General features: G+C 44.1%; 1 protein-coding gene across 1 annotated transcript in view; it reads right to left on the bottom strand.

Annotated features, from left to right (window-relative positions):
* Positions 1 to 964: 964 nt before the first annotated feature.
* Positions 965 to 26,971, bottom strand: part of LOC117515234 (high choriolytic enzyme 1-like) — a 36,313-nt gene continuing 10,306 nt past the window's right edge. The window contains exons 4-7 of the mRNA XM_034175716.1: positions 15,974 to 16,091; positions 7,492 to 7,670; positions 6,039 to 6,120; positions 965 to 977 (exon numbers count right to left, since the gene is read on the bottom strand). Coding sequence (XP_034031607.1) covers positions 6,068 to 6,120; positions 7,492 to 7,670; positions 15,974 to 16,091 — 350 coding nt within the window. The 3' untranslated portion in view covers positions 965 to 977; positions 6,039 to 6,067. The remainder of the gene's footprint in view (positions 978 to 6,038; positions 6,121 to 7,491; positions 7,671 to 15,973; positions 16,092 to 26,971) is intronic.

Below are 26,971 nucleotides of genomic sequence, written 5' to 3'. Positions count from 1 at the left end.
CTCACTCTTCTCCTTATTGCACAGTCACTCAGTTTTTGAGAACTGTCTACTCCACACAGATTTACCATAGAGTCCCATATTGTTTGTATTTCTTCATAACTGATGTAAATAAAGTCCAAGACATATTCAGTGACTTGGAAATGTTCATGTATCCATCCCGACATGTCTGAAGAAAATGCAATAAAACTGATCACTTCCAGGTATTATACCAAAGTGTTCCATTATTTATGCAACCCATCATCTTGACTTTTATATTTTTAATTAATTTATATGATTTATAAGATCATTTTAGAAATGTTCATTTTTTGTTTTTGTTTTTTTGTTGTTGTTTTTTTGTTTGTTTGTTTGTTTTTTGTATTTGAAATGGCATAAACAAATTAAAATGTGTGAAATACCAAGTGTTCCAGTACTTTTGGAGACCACTGTGTCTCCTTTGTCGTTAGCTGCTGCATTCACGTTATTAATATGTACTTATCTTCTGTGTTGACAGCTGTAATTCCACCTGCACCTTGTGTATCTGGGCCTTGTCTGTTGTCAAGATAGGGCCCACTATCTTCAGCCTGTAAAACCCAGATATGTGGAATGATGTGCAAACATCACCAAACCCACAAACAATCATTGAATGTTCTTGTCTTTATTTCACAGTGTTCTCAGTACAACATGCTGTTTTTAATCGTGAGAAGATGAATGGAGACAATGTCTAATGACGTCTGGAAAGTCTCTTATGAGAGCAGAATTTATACCTATAAAAAAAAAAAACACCAACATGTTAAAGGCACCGTGAGCACCTGTGAGATTAAAAATGTGATTTAGCCAACAGGAACAGATTGTGCTGTTTGCTACCTGCTGTTCAGCACCGGTAGAGCCTGTTCAGCCTGGTGATGTCGTTCTGGCTCATTTGCTTTGCTGTGCCAAATTCAACATTAGCATTGGGAATAGGCACCATAGTGGACTGACCATTCCCAGAGAAGGCATATCTGGAACAATCAAAAATAAAAAGAGAGTCTTTCTATCTCTCATGGAAGTCTGGCAAATACAGTTGTATGCAAAAATTGGGGCATCCCTGATGATATTCATGATTTTCCTTTATAAATCATTGGTTGTCTGGACCAGAAATTTCAGTTAAATATATCATATAGCAGACAAACACACTGACATTTGAGAAATGAAATGAAGTTTCTAGTATTTACAGAAAGTGTGCAATAAGTATTTAAACAAAATTGGGCAGGTGTGTAAATTGGGGCACCCTTGTCATTTTATTGATTTGAATACATGTAGCACTAATTATTGGAACACAAAATTGGTTTGGTAAGCTCACTGACCCTTGACCTCCTTACACAGGCAAATCCAATCATGAGAAAGGGTATTTAAGGTGGCCATTTGCAAATGTTTCTCCTCTTTGCATCTCTTCTAATGAGTGGCAACATGGGAGCCTCTAAACAACTCTCAAATAACCTTAAAACAAAGATTGTTCAACTTCATGGTTTAGGGGAAGGATAGAAAAAAACTATCTCAGAGATTTCAGCTGTCAGTTTCCACTGTGAGGAACACGGTGAGGAAATGGAAGACCACAGGCTCAGTACTAGTTAAGGCCCCAAGTGGCAGGCCAAGAAAAATCTCAGATAAGCTAAGGCGAAGGATGGTGAGAACAGTCATATTCAACCCACAGACCTGCTCCAAAGACCTACAACATGATCTTGCTGCAGATAATGTCTCTGTGCATCGTTCAACTATACAGCAAACTTTGCACAAGGAGATGCTGTAATGCAGAGGAAGCCTTTTCTGCGTACACGCCACAAACAGAGTTGTTTGAGGTATGCTAAAGCACATTTAGATAAGCCAGCTTCATTTTGGAATAAGGTGCTGTGGACTGATGAAACTAAAATTGAGTTATTTGGATATAACAAGGGGCGGTATGTATGGCTGAAAAAGAACACAGCATTCCAAGAAAAACACTTGCTACCTACAGTAAAATTTGGAGGTTGTTCCATCATGATGTGGGGCTGTGTGGCCAGTGCAGGTACTGGGAATCTTGTTAAAGTTGAGGGTCACATGAATTCCAGTCGATATCAGCAGATTCTTGAGAACAATCTTCATGAATCAGTGACAAAGTTGAAGTTGCGCCGGGGCAGGATCTTTCAACAAGATAACGACCCTAAACACTGCTCAAAATCTACTAAGGCACTCATGCAGAGGAACAAGTACAATGTTCTGGAATGGCCATCTCAGTCCCCAGACGTGAATATTATTGAAAATCTGTGGTGTGATTTTAAGTGGGCTGTTCATGCTCGGAAACCAACAAACCTGAGATGTTTTGTAAAGAAGAATGGTCCAAAATACCTTCAACCAGAATCCAGACTCTCATTGGAAGCTATAGGAAGCGTTTTGAGGCTGTTACTTCTGCAAAAGGAGGATCTACTAAATATTGATGTATTTTTTCTGTTGGGGTGCCCAAATTTATGCACCTGCCTAATTTGGTTTCAAGAATTATTGCACAATTTCTGTAAATCCTATAAACTTCATTTCACTTTTCAAATATCACTGTGTTTGTCTGCTATATGAAATATTTAACTGAAATTTCTGATCCAGACAACCAATGATTTATAAAGGAAAATCATGAAAATTATCAGGGGTGCCCAAACATTTGCATACAATTGTAACTTTAAGTAGCAACCCTAACCCTAATGCATGTATATCACACACACGTAAGGCAATCAACACCAGGAGCAACTTGGAAATAAAGTATCTTGCCCAAGGGCCCAAAGTAATTTTCCAGCCTGACAGGGGCTTGAACTGATGTTCCTCTGGTCACAAGCCCATCGCTTCAACCACTTGACCTTCATCTCCTCATACAAATAACAATACAATTTCTAAATTAGCTTCACAGACAAACATTTTGGAAACACCTCTTTTTAGGTGATGCAAACATTGCATCCAGAAATGACAATGTGAAAAGGTTTTTTTGTTGTTGTTTTAATCTTTGCAAATTTATTAAAACAAAAAACTAAGAAATCTCATATACGTAAGTATTCACACCCTTTGCTCAATACTTTGTTGCAGGTTTTCATCCAGGATGTCTCTGTACATTGCTACATTCATCTTTCTCTCGATCCTGACTAGTCTCCCAGTTCCTGCTGCTGAAAAACATTCCCACAGCATAATGCGGCCACCACCATGCTTCACTGTAGGGATGGTGCCTGGTTTCCTCCAAATATCACACCTGGCATTTACTCTTTCAATATTGGTCTCATCAGACCAGAGAATTTTGTTTCTCATGGTCTGAGAGTCCTTCAGGTGCCTTTTGTCAAACTCCAGGTGGGCTGCCATGTGCCTTTTACTAAGGAGTGGCTTCTGTGTGGCCACTCTACCATACAGGCCTGATTGGTGGATTGCTGCAGAGATTGTAGTCCTTCTGGAAGGTTCTCCTCTCTCCACAGAGGAATGCTGGAACTCTGACAGAGTGACAATCGGGTTCTTGGTCACCTCCCTGACTAAGGCCCTTCTTCTTTGCCCTTCAAGCAGTTTAGACGGGTGGCCAGCGCCAGGAAGAGTCCTCGTGGATCCGAACTTCTTCCATTTACAGATGATGGAGGCCACTGTGATCATTGGGACCTTCAAAGCAGCAGAAATGATTCTGTACCTTCCTTTGTGCTTCCAGACAATCCTGTCTCTGAGGTCTACAGACAATTCCTTTGACTTTATGCTTGGTTTGTGCTCTGACTGTCAACTGTGGGACCTTATATGTAGACAGGTGTGTCTCTTTCCAAATCATGTACAAGCAACTGAATTTACTCCAGGTGGACTCCAATTAAGCTGTAGAAACATCTCAGGGATGATCAGTGGAAACAGAATGCACCTGAGTTCAATACTGAGCTTCATGGCAAAGGCTGTGAATACTTATGTACATGTGGTTCTTAGTTTGTTTTGTTTAGTTTTTTTTTTATTATTTTTAATAAATTTGCAAAATTCTCACAAAAAACAAACCTTTTCACATTGTCATTATGGGGTATTGTGTGTAGGGGTGGTGGCCAAGTGGTTAATGCACTTGGTTTCAGTGCGGAAGGTTCCCGGTTCGAATCCCACCCCTGCCACATTTCTCCATGTAATGTGGAGTTGCGTCAGGAAGGGCATCCGGCGTAAAATTTGTGCCATTTCAACATGCAAATCCACCTTGGATTTGCTGTGGCGACCCCGAGTACAAAACAAGGCAGCAGCCAAAGGGACTTACTTTAATTATGGGGTACTGTGTGTAGAAGAAATAATTTCCACCATTCACAGCTAGAGTACTGACAGGGACTGGAAGGAGAGAGCATATCTCACCCATATTGGCCTCTCTTCATTGGCTTCCTGTTAATTCTAGAATAGAATTTAAAATTCTTCTTCTTATAAGGTTTTGAATAATCAGGTCCCATCTTATCTTAGGGACCTCATAGTACCATATCACCACAATAGAGCGCTTCGCTCTCAGACTGCAGGCTTACTTGTAGTTCCTAGGGTTTGTAAGGCAGAGCCTTCAGCTTTCAGGCTCCTCTCCTGTGGAACCAGCTCCCAATTCAGATCAGGGAGACAGACACCCTCTCTACTTTTAAGATTAGGCTTAAAACTTTCCTTTTTGCTAAAGCTTATAGTTAGGGCTGGATCAGGTGACCCTGAACCATCCCTTAGTTATGCTGCTATAGACTTAGACTGCTGGGGGGTTCCCATGATGCACTGAGTGTTTCTTTCTCTTTTTGCTCTGTATGCACCACTCTGCATTTAATCATTAGTGATTGATCTCTGCTCCCCTCCACAGCATGTCTTTTTCTTGGTTCTCTCCCTCAGCCCCAACCAGTCCCAGCAGAAGACTGCCCCTCCCTGAGCCTGGTTCTGCTGGAGGTTTCTTCCTGTTAAAAGGGAGTTTTTCCTTCCCACTGTCGCCAAGTGCTTGCTCACAGGGGGTCGTTTTGACTGTTGGGGTTTTTCTGTAATTATTGTATGGCCTTGCCTTACAATATAAAGCGCCTTGGGGCAACTGTTTGTTGTGATTTGGCGCTATATAAATAAAATTGATTGATTGATTGATTGATTTTGAAATAAGGCTGTAATATAAAATGCGGAAAAAGTGAAGTGTCGTGAATACTTTCTGGATGCACCATACAGTCCTGGTCAGAACTGTTGACAATCCTCTATTTTTATATACAGAATTAAATATACTTTGTTGTGATTTGGCGATATATAACTGAAAATGACTTGAAATTGAAACATAGCGCTATGTTCAGTAATAAATGAAAATGAACTAATTTGTATGAATTTGTCCAACTACTTTGTCCAAAGCAAAAATCTTTTCACATTGTGAAATAATAAAAACAAACCCTAACTCTAAGGGTTACTTTTAAAAACTAATTTGTAATTTCAACTCTTGGAAATGTTCCCCTGATGTGTCTCAAGAGAAATGTCGTGATTCTCTTATTTTAGCTTGAGTCAAGCTAGATAGGCTGGAGTCTATCCCAGCAGTCACAGGACGTGAGGCGGGTTCACCGTGGACAGGACGCCAGTCTGTCACAGGCCACACAGAGACAAACAAACACACGCACATCTATGGCCAATTTAAAGTTTCCAGTCCAGCTAACCTGCATGTCTTTAGATGTGGGAGGAAGCCAGAGCACCCGAAGAAACCCACACAAACACCACACAGAAAGGCCACAGGTGGGAATCGATCCCATGACCCATCATGCTGTGAGGCAACAGTACTAACCACTAAGCCACTGTGCTGTCCTCTGTAAATCCATTAATATTTATGTCAAGTACACATTTTATGTGCTTGTAATTGAATTTAAAATTTAAAAAAAAAAATGTTTTTTATTATTATTATTATAGCATTTTTACAAATAACCATTTATTTTTCTGTCAGTTTTCTTATGAAACTAAAGACATGCAGGAGCAACAAAAGGAGCAATAAGTTTAAGGTGTGAAGATATACATTCTAAAATAAACCAAAGATTTTCCTGGAGGCAACAGCAAGAACAATCTCAGACTGAGGTGCAGGAAGTGTCCCAAACCTGTGGTACTGCATGACTGAGTTGTAGTCTTAATTGGTGTTCTGGTTCAGAGTGTTAATCTTGTCAAAGGCATATTCCCAACCTGCAATATATTAAAAAAGGAGATAAATAAACAAATAAAATCAAAACAAAAAATGCACAGACCTTTCACCAGGATGTTATGCACATAACAATCGTCTTCCGGCTCTTTTCAACCCATCTTTTTTAAAAAAATTAAAGGCATCAGAATTGTGAAAGCAGGTGGCCCTTAGATTTAGATTTAATAGTTGCTGTTTAGTTCAGCAAGAGCATCATTTTGTTTGGTTCTTTTAATCATACTGTATCTCTTTTATACGACAACAGTTTAAATTCTTGTTAAAAACACATTTAGAAGATTTGATTCCTCATGTGCACACAAGCAACATGCACACCAGGGGACAATCTGCTGTGTGTGCCCATTAAATTACTGTTTTATGCAAACAAAGACATTTTTGATCCTCTGTTATTTTGGATCTTTGGTTCTCTTGTTGCCATCTTTGGATGTCAGTTATCAAAAACATTGTTTGCACTGTTGACACCTGTCAGTGTGTTCACACGCCTTAGGGTTCCCCCAGAGGAGCTGGGGGAGGTGTGTGTGGATCGGGAGGTCTGGGCGGCTTTGCTTGAGCTGCTGCCCCCGCGACCCGACTCCAGATAAAGCGGAAGAAAATGGATGGATGGATGGACCTTCATTTATTGTGTGTGGTCTGCTGTGCCACAGATGTGCACAAAGCTGCCTGCTGTATCAAAAGTCCCAGTTTGTTGAAACTGAATGCTGAAAATGAACGAAAAGCAACATGCTGTCAAAATTTGCACACTGTACAACAAATGGGCAAATGTCATAACCAGATGTTAGAAAAGCAAAGTGTTAAAGTCAGATGTATGACATTCGAGGGCCGCGTCTTACGCTCGATGCAACAAGCATCAAGCACAGCTACCAAATGACACAGAACACATTTCCACGCCTCACACCCACACTGTCGTGTGCATACTAAACTCATTTCCATACCTCACACCTGTGTTGTGGCGCTCATGCTATGCACTGGATTGTGCATTGAATATCATCAAGATAGGGCCCTTGATGTTTCTTAGCTAATGCTAATGGCTAGCTTTGAAGTTCTGGATCCAAATGTAAATAAAGTAGGGCAGCACCAGCAGTGTTTCTGAATAAGTGAATGTTTGCACTGGTCAGTGTGGGACACGAAGTGCAAGAACACTGTTTTCAGCTTTTCTTCCTCCCAAAAAAATCACAGCGGGTCTGCAGCTGGAGACTGTAAAAATATCAGAATTCAGGAATGCTGCTGTGACAGAGTTCTCCGGCGCCTCTAAGAGCTCAAATTTTTTCTGGTGTCTTTATGGTTGTTTTGGTTTAAGGCTTCATGATTTAAGGTGAAGTTAGTTTTCCACTGTGTCTAATGTTCATGTGTGTCATGACCTTTTGAGATGTTGTCCCACAAGATGCGGATGTGCTGGTCCCTGTCAGATCGGCACTGCTCGTGGTTGAAGCCGAGGGCGTGCAGCAGCTCGTGCTGGACGGTGCTGTGGTACAAGCAGCCCTGTCTGTCCAGAGACACTGTCTGGGAGTAACCACGGCGGCCAACATAGGAGTAACACCTGCAACCAGACAATAAAAAGACAGGAGGAGGAGCTCGTACTGGTCATCAAAACATCTGGGACTCCGCCCTGAATGATGTAAAGTCTGTATGGTCTAAGGCAGGGGTGGGCAACGAGGGCCGAGACACTGCAGGTTTTCCTTGCAACGAATCACCACAGCAGGTGGGTTGCTGATGAGCTTCTCCCTTGAACATAACCACCTGGTTGTCAATGAAATCACCTGCTGAAACACCTGAACATTAATGAAATCACCTGCTGAGGTGATTGGTTGCAAGGAAAACCTGCAGTGTCTTGGCCCTCGTTGCCCACCCCTGGTCTAAGGGCTTGTCACACCTTGATGAGTTAGCCAGCGTATGCTGACGTATTAAATACGCTGGCATACGTCTAACAGGTTATGCAGCTGTCACACCTTAACAATTTAGCCAGGTTTCCACTGAGCGATTCGGGTCGGTACGGCACGGCATGATACGGGTCAGAACAGTTACGTCTGGCTTGGTTTGTATTCTGCTTTAAAGACAGCGTGTACATGTAAGTCTTTACTTTTTTAAACTGAAAAGACACGTATTAGTTTTTGTTTAAAAGACAAAATTTATGTGGGTTTACTTGTGTGGGGGAGGTGGGGGTCCCACCAAAGAAAGGACCAATATTTTTTGGAGAGGTGCATTTTATAACAACGATTACACGGGCTGATGGAGTATTAAATGTGCTGATATTATACAAGCACTACATGTAATACTTAAGTGTTTGAAAAGTATTTAACCAATGGGGGCGGGTCACTGACTATGTTGTCTTCATGTCATTCTACAAATCACATTTGTCTTCAGCTTCCAGAGAAAATTTTACAGGGAGGGGGAATAAATCCAGACATGTCAAAGACGGCAGAGGTCAACTGATGCCTGGACACGGACGCTTCACTCGTCACAGAATCTATGACGTTTTCTTTTTTGCATGTTGCCTCAGAAATATTAAAGCATTTAATGAGCACTCTGCAATGCAAACTGCATTAATCTGCACATAGTACAACAGTGTGTGTTGAACACCATCTGTATTAACAGATGATCTGATGGACAACCATGATGGAGCACAATGGGTAAGTTCTTACATTATGTATGTGCAAAATGTGGCTCACAACATCAAAGAAAAAAAATGGATTTGGTCCCTGAACAAGTAAAAATGTTCATTTTTAGATTTGTGCCCAAAGCCTCCCACAGTGACTCTACAGGAGTCTGATGTGCAGTTAGAGGGACTGGATAAGTGAGACTGCTGCTGAAAAAGTTATCACCTCATAAAAATAATTTAAGTTGTGGTGCACAAACTCTAATCTGTAGATAAATGTATAATAATAATAATTCAGCTTTGTTTTTTCTAAAAAAATAAGTAAATATATTTCTGAGGTACTAAACAAGAAGGATTCCATATAATAGATGGATAAAGTAACAGTGCATGTCCGTGTTTGCCCAGGTTGGCTGTGACCTGTGTTTGAGGTGGTACCACTGCACCTGTGTGCAGACGTCTCCATTGGATGAGGACCTGTGGCCTACTGTAGGTGCAAGTGATGGTTTCCTTGTAATCAAACTAACAGGGAATGTTTTTCTGTTTGCATGAGGGCTACGGGTTTGAGGCAATCAATGGAAAGCATCAATGGATGTATTTCGACTTATGAGTAACTTAAAGGAAATGTGTGTCATCAATCACATAACTTACCTACAAAGTAGAGAAGCTTGAATCTTCGACTGGACTGGGTTGCTTGACGCGAGGACGTTTCGCTTCATATCACAGAAGCTTCTACTCTTGTCGAGAAGACAGTCTTCTCGACAAGTTCCTCTCCTGCTCAGCCCTCTGTGCACCTGTTCTGATAGCAAGACGCCAGGCTGCACGGTCGTCTGCACACTGCTCCCACATGTTGACATTGATACTGCACATTTTGATGTCCTTCTTGCAGACATCCTTGAAGCACAGGCGTGGTCAACCAGCCAAACAAGTGCCCTCTACCAGCTCACCGTACAGTAGCTCTTTAGGAATACGGCTCAGATCCATTCTCCTAATGTGGCAAAGCCAACAAAGGTACCTTTCACCAAGAATTGTGAACACGCTGCTCATGTTGGTGCATTTCAAGACCTCTGTGTTGGGCACCTTGTCCTGCCATCCAATGTGCAGAATTAGTCTACAGCACCTCAGATGGCTGTTGTTGAGCTTTTTCTCATGTCTGGCATAGGTGGTCCATGCCTCGCCACCATACAGGGGTGTGCTGAGCACACAGATCTGTTAAACGTGCAGTTTTGGCTTCTCAGTGAGCTTGGAGTTGTTCCAGACTCTGTGGCTTAGTCTTGCTATAACAGCTGCTGCCTTTGGGATCCTGCTGTTCATCTCTGCATCAATGGAGAGTGAATTAGAGATGGTTGACCCAAGGTATGTGAAGTGCTCCACAACTTCCAGGCTGTACCCATCAATGTCAATGTTAGGGCTCCTTCACACATAGCACGAATAAGTAGGAATTCAATTTCAATTTATTTTCATTTATATAGCGCCAAATCACAACAAGGTTCTCTCAAGGTGCTTCACACAAGTAAGATCTAACCTTACCAACCCCAGAGCAACAGTGGTAAGGAAAAACTCCCTCTGACGAAGAAACCTCAAGCAGACCAGACTCAAAGGGGTGACCCTCTGTGGCTGCCATGTTACAGACACAAATTACAAAACAATTCACAAAACGAACATATGGGAAATGTTCCCGGTGCACAGGACGGTTTCCGGAACAGATACCACACCCATCTCTGGATGGAGCCGCACCTCAAACAGAGAGAAAAGAAAAAAGCAGAATCAAGCATCAGAAAGATGCTTGATCAGGGTGAATCACGGCAAAAAAACCATTGCAGTGGGGAAAATAGTGTGAAAAGCTGGAGCATGTGGAACTACATCACGCAGCTGCTGAGAAAAAAATAAAAGAATACACATGCCACCCACGTGATTCGAACCTGCAATTTACAAAAGCTCTGATTGCCAGACAGAAACGTTACCACTGCACTTCCATCACTGTCCTATAAAAGGTGCATAAAATGCCTGAAATCATCCATCCATCCATCCATCCATCCATTTTCTTCCGCTTTATCCGGAGTCGGGTCGCGGGGGCAGCAGCTCAAGCAAAGCCGCCCAGACCTCCCGATCCACACACACCTCCCCCAGCTCCTCCGGGGGAACCCCAAGGTGTTCCCAAGCCAGCCGAGAGATGTAGTCCCTCCAGCATGTCCTGGGTCTTCCCCGGGGCCTCCTCCCAATGGGACATGCCCGGAACACCTCTCCAGCGAGGCGTCCAGGGAGCATCCGGAAAAGATGCCCGAGCCACCTCAACTGACTCCTTTCGACGTGGAGGAGCAGCGGCTCGACTCCGAGCTCCTCCCGAGTGACCTAGCTCCTCACCCTATCTCTAAGGGAGCGCCCAGCCACCCTGCGGAGGAAACTCATCTCGGCCGCTTGTACTCGCAATCTCGTTCTTTCGGTCATGAGCCAATTCTCATAACCATAGGTGAGGATCGGAATGTAGATCGATCCCACCTACCAACAAAGATAAGTAGGACTCCTTCTTCAGCTTGACGGCATCCCTTACTTCCAGTGTCCACCACTAGGTTCGGGGATTGCCGCCGCGACAGGCACCAGAGACCTTGTGACCACAGCTACGAGCGGCCGCATCGACAATGGAGGTGGAGAACATGGTCCACTCGGACTCCATGTCTCCAACCTCCCCCGGGATCTGGGAGAAGCTCTCCGAGAGGTGGGAGTTGAAGACCTCTCTGACAGAGGCTTCCGCCAGTCGTTCCCAGCAGACCCTCACGATATGTTTGGGCCTGCCAGGTCTGACCGGCTTCCTCCCCTCCCAGCGGATCCAACTCACCACCAGGTGGTGATCGGTCGACAGCTCTGCCCCTCTCTTCATTCGAGTGTCCGAGACACGTGGCCGAAGGTCAGATGATATGACTACAAAGTTGATCATCGACCTCCGGCTCATGGTGTCCTGGTGCCACGTGCACTTATGGACACCCTTGTGCTCAAACATGGTGTTCGTGATGGACAAACTGTGACTAGCACAGAAGTCCAACAACTGAACACCACTTGGGTTCAGACTGGGGAGGCCGTGCTTCCCAATCACCCCCCTCCAGGTCTCATTGTCGCTGCCCACGTGGGCGTTGAAATCCCCCAGGAGAACAATGGAGTCCCCAGTCGGAGCGCTATCTAGTACCCCTCCCAGGGACTCCAGGAAGGTCGGGTACTCTGCACTGCTGCTCGGCCCGTAGGTTGAGACAACGGTGAGAGACCTGTCCCTGACCCGAAGGCGCAGGGACGCGACCCTCTCGTTCACCGGAGTGAACTCCAACACATGGCGACTGAGCTGGGGAGCAATAAGCAATGCGACCACAGCTCACCGCCTCTCCTCGTGGGTAATGCCAGAAAAATGAAGCTTCCAGCCCCTCTCCAGGAGTTGGGTACCAGAGCCCAAGCTGTGCATGGAGGTGAGCCTGAGTATCTCTAGTCGGTATCTCTCAACCTCCTGCACAAGCTCAGCCTCCTTCCCCCCCAGCGAGGTGACATTCCACGTCCCAACAGCCAGGGGCTGTGAGCATGGACCGGGCCGCCGGGCCACCCGCCCTCAACCGCCACCCAATCCTCTCTGCACCCGACCCCATGGCCCCCTCTGCAGGTGGTGAACCCACAGGAGGGCAGGCCCACGTTGGTCTTTCGGGCTGAGCCCGGCCAGGCCCCATGGGCTAAGCCCCGACCACCAGGCGCTCGCATGCGAGCCCCAACCCCAGGCCTGGCTCCAGGGTGCCTGAAATCAACAAGGAGATAAATGTATTTAAAACAAAATAAAACCACAACACCATAAAAACACTGCATTTTATTGAATCCCTTTTATTGAGCGGACAAAACAAGTATGAACCGTCTGTTCCTCTTGTAGTTGTCCCATGGTCACAGACGTACAGTTGTGGGGGCACTAAGACCAATTTCACATCCAGCTTGAAAGTGATTGTCTACTCACTGTTTTCGTGCTAACAGCTGAGATGGCCACACATTTTGTAAGTGTCAAGTGAGTGGTGATAGATGTTTGTGTGTGTGACCTGAAATTTGGCCGACACGTGCTGCGAGAGGGATCGAATAGGCTCTCACAGGGCACTCTGTCTTTCAGCCCCTGGTGTGCATGAATAGTTGTAGCGACACATGTACGAGGCATTGGAGGTGGCACCGATTTTTCTTGAATGGCATGCAATTCCTCCTTCATGCGCTAGTCAGCTTAAATTGTGTTATGTGTGAAGGGGCCCTTAAGGGGAGCAACTGTGCTCTGCGCCATAATGTTTGTCTTCTTCAGACTGATGGTTAGTTCGAACTCCTTGCAGGTGTGAGAGAGGCGAGCCAATCCTCTGCGGGAACCTGAAGAGTCTGCTATGACTGACCAGGTCAGGTCCATGAAGGCGATGTAGAGTGGCATTTTCTTGAGATCCTTGAGATGTTTCTGCAGCTTAATTGGTGTCCACCTGTGGTACATTCAGTTGAATGGACATGATTTGGAAAAACACACACCTGTCTACATATATGGTCCCACAGCTGACAGTGCATGTCAGAGCACAAAGCAAACATGAAGTCAAAGGAATTGTCTGTAGACCTCCGAGACAGGATTGTTTTGAGGCTCAAATCTAAGGAAAGGTACAAAAGCATTTCTGCTGTTTTGAAGGTCCTAGTGAGCACGTCTAAACTGAGTGATTGGGGGAGAAGGGTCTTAGTCAGGATGGGGACCATGAACTCGATGGTCACTCTGTCAGAGCTCCAGCATTCCTCTGTGGAGAGAAGAGAACCTTCTAGAAGGACAACCATCTCTGCAGCAATCCACCAATCATGCCTGTATGGTAGAGTGGTCAGACAGAAGCCACTCCTTAGTAAAAGGCACATGGCAGCCCACCTGGAGTTTGACAAAAGGCACCTGAAGGACTCTCAGACCAGGAGAAACAAAATTCTCTGGTCTGATGAGACAAAGATTGTGTTGGGGAAGTGTAATGACATGGACCCACAACAGGGGGCGCAAATGAACGGTCAATGGGTAGTCAAATAAATATAATTTATTGTGGCAAATGTGCACAACAGGTCAAATACTATTTTTAGACAGTCAATTACAAATATCAACAGGTGACGTGTGGGCAGGTCCGAGGGTAGGAGACGCCTATCCAGAGAAGAGCCGGGGCCCACAAGGTTCCACCGCCAACGAAGACCTGCAGCAAACCGAAGCCGCCAAGTCCCGAGTCCCCAGGTGGTCTCTACTTCAGCTGTCAGATCCAGTACTGCTGGCAGGAACAGAAGACAGGTTAATGGTGGGTGTGTGCACACCCAGCAGAACAATCAGCAATTCAGTTCTGTTCCTTTGGTGGGAGAATCTCCACCTCCGACACAAAAACACAGTAGAGCAGAACCTGAGAGCTACTTATCCGTTTTGGCGTGATGGGTGAAGAACGTCACTCCTACACGGACCACAAAACTCAGCACCAGCTGAAAGCAGTAACCAGGATCTCCTGCAAACACTCAGAAAAAGATCACGTGCATACGGCACAGTAAAAACGGCTGAGAGGTCACCTGAGTGGTAAACTGATATCTCGGCAGAGATGTGGTGTCTCCTCCAGTCTTATATGGGATGGGATGATGATGAGAGATTTCTGACAGCTGGTAGTCCTGGCTCCTGGGTGGTGACTGTGCCCTCTGGTGCCTGAAACCCGACTACAGGCAGGGCGCCCTCTGGCGTTGGCCAGCAGTACCTCCTCTTCGGGCGGCCCACATAACAGATTGAACTCTTTCGTGTGAATGCCAGGTGTCATGTTTGGAGGAAACCAGGCACCATCTCTACAGTGAAGCATGGTGGTGGCAGCATCATACTGTGGGGATGTTTTTCAGCAGCAGGAACTGGGAGACTAGTCAGGATTGAGGGAAACATGAATGCAGCATTGTACAGAGACATCCTGGATGAAAACCGGCTCCAGAGCGCTCTTGACATCAGACTGGGGCGACAGTTTATCTTTCAGCAGGACAATGACCCTAAGCACACAGCCAAGATATCAAAGGAGTGGCTTCAGGACAACTCTGTGAATGTCCTTGAGTGACCCAGCCAGAGCCCAGACCTGAATCTGATTGAACATCTCTGGAGAGATCTGAAAATGGCTGAGCACCGACTCTCCCCATCAACCTGATGGAGCTTGAGAGGTGCTGCAAAGAGGAATGGACCAAACTGCACAAAGATAGATGCACCAAGCTAGTGGCATCATATTCAAGAAGACTTGAGGCTATAATTGCTGCCAAAGGTGCATCAACAAAGTATTCAGCAAAGGGTGTGAATACTTACGTACAAGTGATTTCTTAGTTTTTTATTTTTAATAAATTTGCAAAAATTAAAAAGCACTTGTTTCAAGTTGTCATTATGGGGTGTTGTGTGTAGAATTTTGAGGGAAAAAAATAATTTAATCCATTTTGGAATAAGGCTGTAACATGAAAAAATGTGAAAAAGTGAAGCGCTGTGAATACTTTCTGCATGCACTGTGTGTGTGTGTATATTTCTTACCTGACTCATTTTATTTCATTTTTTTCTAGGCATTTATTTACTTTATTCATTTATTCATTTACTTTATTCTGCCCCTTTTCTTTTACCCGTATTTGCAATTTTCAAACACTCCAGAGAGTAAGTAAGTCCCTTCGGCTGCTCCCTTGTTTGCACTCGGGGTCGCCACAGCAAATCCAAGGTGGATCTGCATGTTGATTTGGCACAGGTTTTACACCGGATGCCCTTCCTGACACAACTCCACATTACATGGAGAAATGTGGCAGGGGTGGGATTTGAACCCGGAGCCTTCTGAACTGAAACCAAGCACATTAACCACTTGGCCACCACCCCTGCTTTCAAACGCTGCAGAGAAATAATAAAAATCCTAATAATGTTAGAATACTGAAGATTATGTGTCCACTTATGGACTGATCTACTGTTTGCTACATGATCTCAATTTAGCCTTTTTATGTTCTTTTTTATGTGTTGTTTTAAAATTTTATTTTATATGTGTTTTATTTTGTAAATTTGTGTTTTTAATGTTAAGCACTTTGGACACCAGTCGGTGCTGTAAAGCGCTTTATAAATAAATGTTGATTGATTGATTGATTGATAGCCTCTGTTCGTACTTTTCTGCTTTTCACAGCTCTTTTATCTTGGCTTTTATATTGTTAGTTGTTGTGTTACTTTTGTTTGCTTGGTCACAAAAGGGACAGCACAACAAACACACACTTACCCGTTGACAGATTGGATGCTCAAATAGTCTCTCTGGTTTGTTCGCTTGATGAAGCGGATGCAGGAGACGTCATGGAAGGACATCAGTCCCTTTTCAATGATGGAGTGCTCACGAGAAGCTGCAAAGAAAGATCCATGTGAAAACAACAGCCCAGTCTCACACTTTTTTCATGATGCCATCATGAACTGGCATGAGATCAGGTTGAAAATGTCACAGTTTGGATTTTTGCACTGTGTCATGTTGTTCTGTTCTACTTAGTTATTTTGTTTGATTGTTTTTTCTTCTATGTATTTTCTTGCTGGTGTTTTTCCTACTTGGGCTTTTTCTGTCCCTATCTCTCTTGTCTGTCTCTTGGTCCTTGGTAGTGGGCGTTGCACTCTGTCCAGCCACACCCTTGTTCTGGTGCTTTCCACACACCTGTTTCTAATCTGTAGCTCATCACCTGGGTGTATATAAGCTTCACTGGTTGCACTGTTTCCTTGCCACATCAATGTGCCTTGTGCCTTCATTTCCATCTTTGTTCCTTGTTTACTCATCGTGCCTGCTTCCTTGTGTTTTTTTGACCATCTGCCTGTTTACTCGACCACACCTTTACGCCTAATGTTTCTGGTATGTTTGTTGATTTTAGACTGCCTTTTTGTGTACTGGACCCAGCTGTCGACTGGAGTAAACTGTCTTAACCTTAAGAGCTTGTTGTGCGAGTCCTGCATTTGTGCCCAGCCGTCTCTGACTGCTAAGCCTTATAGATCGATGTGGCCAACCATAGACACTGCAGACTCGAACGCTTTCCAGCTGGTGGTATGCCACCACAGCTGGCAGTGAGCACAACAGGAAGAACGTCTAGCCACCCTGATTTCAGGGTTTAGCGATTTAGCGAAACGTCAGGACACATTCATGTCCTCCATAAGCTCTCACATGGATTTTAAATTCAAAAAACTTTATTTGTCCCCAAGGGGCAATTCAAATCCCAAGAGCAGCAATATTTCAAACAAACCACCAACAACAAAAAATGAATGAATAAATAAAAATAAAATAGTAACACAATAAATAAATATCAATACAATTATAAGTGCTTCTGAAGTAAAATATTTATATCATAAGCAAATTATTAAGGGATTGCAAACAAAATTCACTCCTGCCAGGGAAAAAAGGAGGATTAAGAGGAGTTAAAGAGGTGAACAGCCCCAGGAACAAATGTCACTCTTCTCTGTGTCTTGCACCCAGGGCTCCAAAGTCGGCACCATGAGGGGAGCCACTCAAATGCAGCGTGCAGAGCATGTGATGGATCCTGCATAATCTTTTTAGCCAACCTAAGTGCTTGCAGCTCATAGATGGTCAAAAGAGATCTAATGAGAAGTCCAATAAGAAGTCCAATAATTTTGGAGCAGAATCTGGCAAATAGAACAACTGCTGAGCAAGTTAAGCATTCAGTCCACTTCTGTTATGGCTCCCATGACCACCACCAATTCACTTCCAGGACTGTCTGCAGTCCCACCCGCTCCCACAGAGGAATGACTTATTTGAAACCAGCTTTCTCGACCAGAATGTTTTTCCTGTGAGACCACAGCCATAATAAAAGCTCTTATTCAACCTGGTCTCATGTCAAGTCATGAGACAGCAACACGAAATATACATTAATCTATTGGTTCATGATACTGTGACAAAAAGTGCCTCATTTTCATCACAGCAGTACGAATTCATTCTCATTCATTCAGTGATGGCTGCATGAAATTAAAAGTGAAGCGGGGGGGTTATGGTTAGGGTGGGGGAAAGAGTAAGTTTAGGTTATGGTTAAGGTTAGGGTCGGGGGTAGGAGTAGGGTTAGGAATAGTGAGTTGAAAAAAAACCCGTCACGAAAATTTGACTTATATCGTCATGGGAGCACAAAAAAAAAACAAAAAACATGAGACTGGGCTGCTCTTATTATATAGTTGCAACGCTACACACACTCTGATTGGCTGATTACCGGTCAGATATTTTCCCATATCTGGACCGGTTACCATGCCAATCAGTCCATAACACATATTTTCATTACAAACCAAAAGGCAAAAACATGATTAAAAACCAAGTCAGACATAAACATGAGCCATAAATATCTAAGGAGCATCTGAAAAAACATACAGATTGAAAGCTAATGGCCCGGTCACACAGCATACAATCCCTGAACAAGGGGAAAAAAGTTTAAAAGTCACAAATATCCTGTGAATCAAGAGCACAAAAGGAATGAAAGAGGAACAAAACAAAACAAGCTGACGCTGATCTCCACACTTTAAACGAAACGTGCCTGGAGCCACTGCTGGAGCAGTGTGTGTCTGTATCTCTGCGTTCCAGGACTCAGACCTGGGATGGTGCTCATAGCGCCTGAGTCCTAGAGAAACTGCAAACAGAAGCATGTCATCCGACCCACTGTGGAGATCCGTGCGCACTTCGGTGGATCCATCTGCTCTGGTTCCTCGTCCAGAACAAAAGAGGGATCATGTCCTCATCAGAATCCTCACTGTCTGGTTTAGATTGAGGATGTGCTGCGCTCTCTCTTGCACCAGTTAAAAAAAAAAAAAAACGCTCGTTTGCCATGATGGCTGAAATTTCACTGTATTACATTACTAAGCCATATATATTGATTTAAAGGGGAAATAAATATAAGTGTAAAGATGATTAAATATATCAGGGCAGTAAATTGATCAGTCTGTGTGAACGCCGCTCATTGACTCTCCATGTGCAGTTATTCCACCAGCTGATCACTGAGCAGCTGATCCATAATGTGAATTCTGCCTTCCAGAAAAGCTCTTACATAATCATCTGAATCATCTACCTGTTGCCACATGTACAGAAGGGGTGGATTGTCATTCCTACACTCATATTGTTCTATTTAATAAAAAATTATAAAGCAATGCAGGAGGAGATGGTTGCTTCTGATACTGTGTTCAAGTACCTTCGGAAATTACACAACTTTTTTGTTGTTTCAGATTCAGCAGTTGCTTGTGGTAGGAGCGTGGTTTAATTTTATTTTTGGTAAAATAATTCATTGCATCCAACATTAATTCTGGCCTATATGAAGCAGACCCCCCACCCAGATAAAAAAAAAAAATCCAAGCAAACAGGCTGAGTTTGCCCTATAATTTCCGATGGTACTTGAACGCAGCAGCAGGAGCTCTCAAATCCGGCTTCTGCACTGTATGAAAACATACAGCTGGTCGAACAAAGTCAAACTAAACACTAATGTTAAAAAAAACTAAGCAAATGATTTTAAAAAACGTCAAGAATGACAGCAAAACGAAATATGGATGAATTGAGGTTTTTGGCGCCATTCGTTCAAATGTTTTGACAGATTTGAGCCCTAAGTTCAAATCCTGATGAAACGCCATCTGCAGGAACAAAGCTGCGCAAAGGTTAAACAATGCCAACGACAGTCAAGGAAAGTTGAGATTTCTTGTTTTGTTTAGGCTTCATTGCCCTTAATTAAGTGCCGTGTGACCAAGCCTTTACCAGCTAATGACCAGACCATCTATGAGCAAGTTCTTAATGGAGGTGAAGCAAACAGGTCGGACTACGAGCTGTCAGCAACTTTCATATTCGGACAATACTGTAAGTTTGCGTGTTTCTATATATAATAGCCATATGATAAAGTAATTATTAGCCTTGCTTGCTTGGTCTGTACAGGAATATGAGACCAACTTGTTGTCAGTACGGACCGAGCATGAGCGAGTTCTGTGTGCAAACCACGGACAGACCTTGTGGTTGGTTAATAATCTTTTATTATTGATTTAACTGCATAGCTGCCTATTAAATAATGAAGATAACTGTTTCCTCGTCACACCCCCCAAAGTGTCTGATGAGCCGGGTCGTTACATCATTATGTCATTGCAGCATAACAAGAATGTCAAAATGGCCCAAACTGTGTGGTGCTCAGGGGAGGAAAAAAAAAGAAGAGGAGGAAAATCAGGACCAAGACAGAGGTACAGTAAAAATAATATGATGAATAATATTTTCCATTGCATTGCATCAGGTAGCGAGCAGTGTTAATGCGCCTTCATCCATGGTTCACTCCCAAATCATCTTCAGCTCTGCCACCTCCAGCTCTGTTTCCTGTCTTTTTTGTTAGTTCCATGGTCTCTAAGCCATACAACATAGGTGGTCTCACTACTGTCTTGTGGACTTTCTCCTTCACTCTTGCTGGAAAGGAGGGTTTGGACGATAGTCAAACCTCTTATCGAAGAGGAACAATGCGTGTTCCATCCTGGTCATGGAACAACCTTCCAGATCTTCACTCTCACAAGGATCCTGGAGGGTGCCTGGGAGTATGTCAATCCAGTCTCCATGGACTGCCTACTCCGGGTAGGTAGTGCGGTCTTGCCCCATGTGAAGGAGTTCAAGTACCTCTGGGTCTTGTTCATGAGTGAGGAGACAGTGAAGCATGAGATTGGCTGGAGAATCAGGGCAGCAGAGGCGGTATTGCATTCGCTCGACCATACAGTTTTGATGAAATGAGAGCTGAGCCAAAAGGTGAAGATTCTCGATCTTCGCTCCTACTGTCACCTATTGTCATGAGGGTTGGGTCAATTTCAATTTATTTTTATTTATATAGTGCCAAATCAGAACAGAGTTGCCTCAAGGCGCCTCACACAAGCAAGGTCCAACCTGACCAACCCCCAGAGCAGCAGTGGTAAGGAAAAAGTCCCTCTGAGGAAGAAACCTCAAGCAGACCAGACTCAAAGGGGTGACTCTGCTTGGGCCATGCTACGGACATAAATTACAAAACAATTCACAAAACCAACATACAGGAAATGCTGTTGGTGCACAGGACAGGAGGGTCTCCAACACAAATACCACACCCATCTCTAGATGAAGCTGTACTTTAAACAGAGAGAAAAAACAGAATCAGATATAAAAAAAGACAAGAAAAGAAATACAGTATAATTTGTCAGCATTAAACAACAAGAAAAACAGAAAATACTAAGGTAACCGCTGGCCCTAAGCTTCACTAAAAGACCCAGAATTTAGGTAAAGTTGAGGCTGTGGCACGCTCCGTTTCCTAATTAAATGAATTAAAAGAGTAAAACGTGTACAACTATACTATGCCAGTATGCTAGCCATACAAAAGGGAAAATAAGTGCGTCTTTAGTCTGGGCTTGAAAGTCTTCACAGAATCTGACTGTTTTATTGATGCGGGGAGATCATTCCACAGAACAGGGGCATGATAAGAGAAAGCTCTGTGACCCACAGACTTCTTATTCACCCTAGTGACACAAAGTAGTCTTGCATCGTGGGTACGCAAAGCCTGGACCGGTACGTAAGGTTTAATTAGGTCAGCTAGGTAGGGAGGTGCCAGTCTGTGAACAATTTTATAAACTAGTAGCAGAACCTTAAAATGATCTCACAGAGACAGGAAGCCAGTGAAGGGATGCTAAGATGTGTATAATGTGGTAGAACTTTCTGCTTCATGTCAAAAATCTGGCTGCAGCATTTTGAACCAATTGGAGAGCTCTAATGCTGGACGGTGGTAAACCAGAAAATAGAACATTGCAGGAGTCCAATCTAGAAGAGATAAATGCATGGATCAGGGTCTCAGCATCAGCCATAGACAGGATGGGACGAATTTTCGGTATATTTTGCAGGTGGAAGAAAGCAGTCCTAGTAATATTTCTAATGTGGAGGTCAAAGGACAATGTAGAATCAAAAATTACACCAAGGTTCCTCCCCTTGTCAGTGTGATGTATGACACACGAGCCTAGGCTAAGCGTTAACTGGTCAAATTGATGCAGATGTCTCAGTGGACCAAGAACCATCATTTCAGTCTTATCAGAGTTTAAAAGTAGGAAGTTTCTAGACATCCAACTTCTCACTGATGCAAGGCAATCTTCTAAGGATTTTATGTGAATGAGATTACCAGAAGTTATCGGCATGTATTACTGAGTATCATCAGCATAGCAGTGAAAGGTAATCCCAAAACGCCGCAATACAGTAGTGTTCAGAATAATAGTAGTGCTATGTGACTAAAAAGATTAATTCAGGTTTTGAGTATATTTCTTATTGTTACATGGGAAACAAGGTACCAGTAGATTCAGTAGATTCTCACAAATCCAAGACCAAGCATTCATGATATGCACACTCTTAAGGCTATGAAATTAGGCTATTAGTAAAAAAAAAAAAGTAGAAAAGGGGGTGTTCACAATAATAGTAGTGTGGCATTCAGTCAGTGAGTTCATCAATTCTGTGGAACAAACAGGTGTGAATCAGGTGTCCCCTATTTAAGGATGAAGCCAGCACCTGTTGAACACACTTTTCTCTTTGAAAGCCTGAGGAAAATGGGACATTTGAGACATTGTTCAGAAGAACTGCGTAGTTTGATTAAAAAGTGGATTGGAGAGGGGAAAACTTATACGCAGGTGCAAAAAATTATAGGCTGTTCATCTACAATGATCTCCAGTGCTTTAAAATGGACAAAAAAAACAGAGACGCGTGGAAGAAAACGGAAAACAACCATCAAAATGGATAGAAGAATAACCAGAATGGCAAAGGCTCACCCATTGATCAGCTCCAGGATGATCAAAGACAGTCTGGAGTTACCTGTAAGTGCTGTGACAGTTAGAAGACACCTGTGTGAAGCTAATTTATTTACAAGAATCCCCCGCAAAGTCCCTCTGGTAAATAAAAGACCTGTGCAGAAGAGGTTACAATTTGCCAAAGAACACATCAACTGGCCTAAAGAGAAATGGAGGAATATTTTGTGGACTGATGAGAGTAAAATTGTTCTTTTTGGGTCCAAGGGCCGCAGACAGTTTGTGAGACGACCCCCAAACTCTGAATTCAAGCCACAGTTCACAGTGAAGACAGTGAAGCATGGTGGTGCAAGCATCATGATATGGGCATGTTTCTCCTACTATGGTGTTGGGCCTATATATCGCATACCAGGTATCATGGATCAGTTTGGATATGTCAAAATACTTAAGAGGTCATGTTGCCTTATGCTGAAGAGGACAGAAATCATGAAAAACTGTGGTTATACAACTAAATACTAGTTTAGTGATTCACAGGATTGCTAAAAAAGCAGTTTGAACATAATAGTTTTGAGTTTGTAGTCAACAGCAGATGCTACTATTATTGTGAACAACCCATTTTCTACTTTTTTTTTTTTTTTTTTTTTTTACTAATAGCCCAATTTCATAGCCTTAAGAGTGTGCATATCACGAATGCTTGGTCTTGTTGGATTTGTGAGAATCTCCTGAATCTACTGGTACCTTGTTTCCCATGTAACAATAAGAAATATACTCAAAACCTGGATTAATCTTTTTAGTCACATAGCACTACTATTATTCTGAACACTTGGTATAGGATCAAATAAACAGGTTGTGCTTTTTGTTGACATTACGAGTTTCGTCAGCATGCCCAGAGAGACACTCTCAAATTCTGTAAATCTAGGTAATACCTCAGTAGTGGTGCCCACCTCAATAATAGGGTGTAGTAGCTGGGTTAAGGCATGCTGGGATATCATCAACCTAATGTCTTCTGTTTTCTTCTGGAAGTAATCCAGGAAATCTTGCGCTGTAAAAGGAGACCGAACTACAGGTGGTTGTCAATGAATAAGTGTTGCCACCTTGTTGAACAAGTACTTTGAGTTATGCTTGTTTTTGTTGATCAAATCAGAGTAATAGGTCCACTTTGTAACCAGTAATGCATGCTTATAGTCTAAGACAGCATCATACCACGCAAGGTGGAATATTTCTGTTTTGAACTACACCATTTACATTCTAGACCTCTAGCCTTGAGATCACGCAGGTAATCATTGAACCAAGGTGACTGTGTTTTGGGGGAGCATGCTTTTAACAAAGGTGGCGCAATCATATCAAGTGTAGCTTTGAGCACTGAGTTTAAAACTATCCATAAGACTGTCTACTGACTGGGTCATGACTGAAAGAACAAGATCGTGGGTACAAGCGGTCAAAATGGGCTTCCTTAGTAGGTGGCTGGTGTCTCCGCTAAAGATAGGGTGAGAAGTTCAGTCATCCGTGGGGAGCTCAAAGTAGAGCCGCTGTTCCTTCGCATTGAAAGGAGCCAGCTGAGGTGGTTCGGGCATCTGGTAAGGATGCCCCCTGGGTGCCTCCCTAGGGAGGTGTTCCAGGCACATCCATCTAGGAGGAGACCCAGGACTAGGTGGAGAGTTTATATGTCCCCACTGGCCTGGGAGTGCTTCAGGATCACCCAGTCAGAGGTGGTCAATGTGACCCCGGAAAATAAGTAAGTAAGTAAGTAAGCTTTATTTATATAACACTTTTCACAGACCAAGGTCACAAAGTGCTTCACACGATATAAATAGACAATAAAAACAACACATACAAATATAGAACAATAAAATAAATTGACACTAAAATGCCAGTTTAAAAAATGTGTCTTTAGTTGCTGTCTAAAAACATCCACAGAATCCAGTGAGCGAAGAGAACAGGGAAGCTCATTCTAGAGGCGAGGTGCCACAGCTTTAAAAGATCTGTCCCCTCGAGTTTTAAAACAAGTTTGGGGAACCATCAGCAGGTTCTGATTGGAAGACCTTAAACTCCTGCTGGAAACATAAGGCTGGATCAGGTCCTTAATGTATTCCGGTGCCTGCCCATGTAGAGCTCTAAAGGTCAGCACGAGGATTTTGTAATTTATCCTGTAAAAAACAGGGAGCCAATGTAAAGACTTGAGGACAGGGAAAGGGAAGTTTGGGGTCCCCTGCTGGAGCTGTTGCCCCTGTGACCAGATCCTAGATAAGTGGTTGAAGATGAGTGAGTGAGTGAGTGAGTGAACTCATACCCTATGTGCAGTATTTTCTGGCCGACTTATTCTGTCTGAGGCACTGATGACATTGCGCAAGGCTGATGGCTGTGCACCACAGGGTGCTGGACTGACCATGAGATGTTGTGGCTGAAGCTGACCCAGCACACTGCAGTCTGCTTTTGGAAGGTACTCTTCCAAGAGGACAGCTTGTGCTGTGCCCCACTGATGACGTGATGGATGGACACTGTCCCTACACCCCAGGGTGCTGGGTGACCCCCTCCCCATGGCACCAGTGACTGTGTGCCCATTTCAATAATGCACTTTGTTGTTGATGCTATTCTAGATTTTCTGTATTCTGTTTCTTCACCTTTGTAAAAACCTTGTAACTGTTACAATGGCCTAAGTAGTGACCTGTGTGCTTGCTCTAGGGCAGGGGTAGGCAACCTGTTCCAGAAAGAGCCATGAGGGTGCAGGTTTTCTTTGCAGCCACTGACTCCACCAGGTGATTTCACTGATTAACTGATTCCATCTGCTCAAAGTGATATTAATCAGTAAAATCACCTGGTGGAGTCAGCGGCTGCAAAGAAAACCTGCACCCTCATGGCTCTTTCTGGAACAGGTTGCCTACCCCTGCTCTAGGGGTTGCTAAGGTTAAACCTTACTCGTGTGAAGTGCCTTGAGGCATCTTTGTTGTGATTAGGTGAGGTGATGGTCTAGTGGTTAAGGCATTGGGCTTGCGACCAGAAGATCCTTGGTTCAAATCCCAGCCTGGCTGGAAAATCACTAAAGGCCCTTGGGCAAGGTATTTAATCCCCTATTGCTCCCGGTGTGTAGTGAGTGCCTTGTATGGCAGCACCCTCACATTGGGGTGAATGTGAGGCATAATTTGTAAAGTGCTTTGAGTGTCTGATGCAGATGGAAAAGTGCTATGTAAATGAAATAAATTTTATTGACTCTAGTTACTGCACCTCTGCACATCACCCCAGGTCCTCATGTACAAAGCGTACATATGCACAAAAACCTGGCTTATGCCTGTCTCCATGTCCACGTGCAGATGATGCTCGTGCTCCATCAGTCAGGAGTGTGCCAGTCAACCTTGTGCCGAGCCACCAGCTGTGTGGAATGCAATCATCTGAATGTTATTCAGGCACATTCCAACATTACAGCGCGTTTTGCAGCGAGAGTCAGTTTCCCAAATGTAATTGGAGCTATTAACTGTTGTGTGGGCCGCTGAAGAGGAGGTACTGCTGGCCCACCACCACCAGAGGGCGCCCTGCCTGGAGTGCGGGCTCCAGGCACCAGAGGGCGCTACCGCATCATGGGAGTAATCTGGGTGACAGCTGTCACCCATCACCAAACACAGCTGTTTCTACTCAGCACCGAGGTATATCAGGAGGACGGCGTCTCCACCTCAGTGCCGAGATATCGCCTAAGACCAAGGTAACATTCTCTGCAGCATATTCTGTGATTGACAAACTTGTTAAACCTTTCAGGACTGGTGACTACTGAGACCCTCCTTCTTTGGATAAGTACTCACCTTCCTGCTGAACTTTGCCAAGAGGTGGAGGCGGCTTCTCCCCTCTCTGTACTGGGTGCGTTCATCCACTCCTGTGTGTTCTTGCTCTCTCCTGCCAGCAGTACCGGATCCGACGAGCGGAGGCAGTGGCCACCTGGGAATGCGGGACTTGGTGGTTCCAGTATTTCCAGGGTTCGGTGGCAGTGGAGATCTGGGTGGTTCCGGTTCGACTGAGACGGACGTCTCCTATCTTCGAGCCTGCCCACACGACACCAGCGGATTCGACCCTAAACATTGTGTTTGTTATACTACTCGTGCTTGTTTCAGTAGTAAATCTTGTTTTTTACTTCCTCCATTGTCCATTCATTGCGCCCCCTGTTGTGGGTCCGTGTTCCTACACTTTCACAACAGGATATCTCGGCCAGCGTCATGGATCCCGAGGGGCGTCAACCGGCTGTTGAACGGCCAATGGAAGACCAAGGCGCGGCGGAGGCTTCGGGAGGGGTAATCGGTGAGTTGCAGCGGATCCTCACCGCCTTCACCTCTCGGATCGATTTAATGACCGAGCAGTACGTTCTCCTAAACCGCAGGGTGGAGGCTCTCGCCGCACAAGTGGAGGCGCGCCCTTCGGGCGCCGCTGCGGCTCTCCCTCCCGAGGACCCTGTGCGCGAAAGTGACGTTCCACTGGTCGTTCAACGGTCCCTTCCTCCGTCCCCAGAAGCATACAT

The sequence above is a fragment of the Thalassophryne amazonica genome, chromosome 8, assembly GCF_902500255.1.
Source record: "Thalassophryne amazonica chromosome 8, fThaAma1.1, whole genome shotgun sequence".
Lineage (NCBI taxonomy): Eukaryota > Metazoa > Chordata > Actinopteri > Batrachoidiformes > Batrachoididae > Thalassophryne > Thalassophryne amazonica.
The sequence above is the reverse complement of the archived record's forward strand: the minus strand, read 5'-3'. Positions and strand labels throughout refer to the sequence as shown.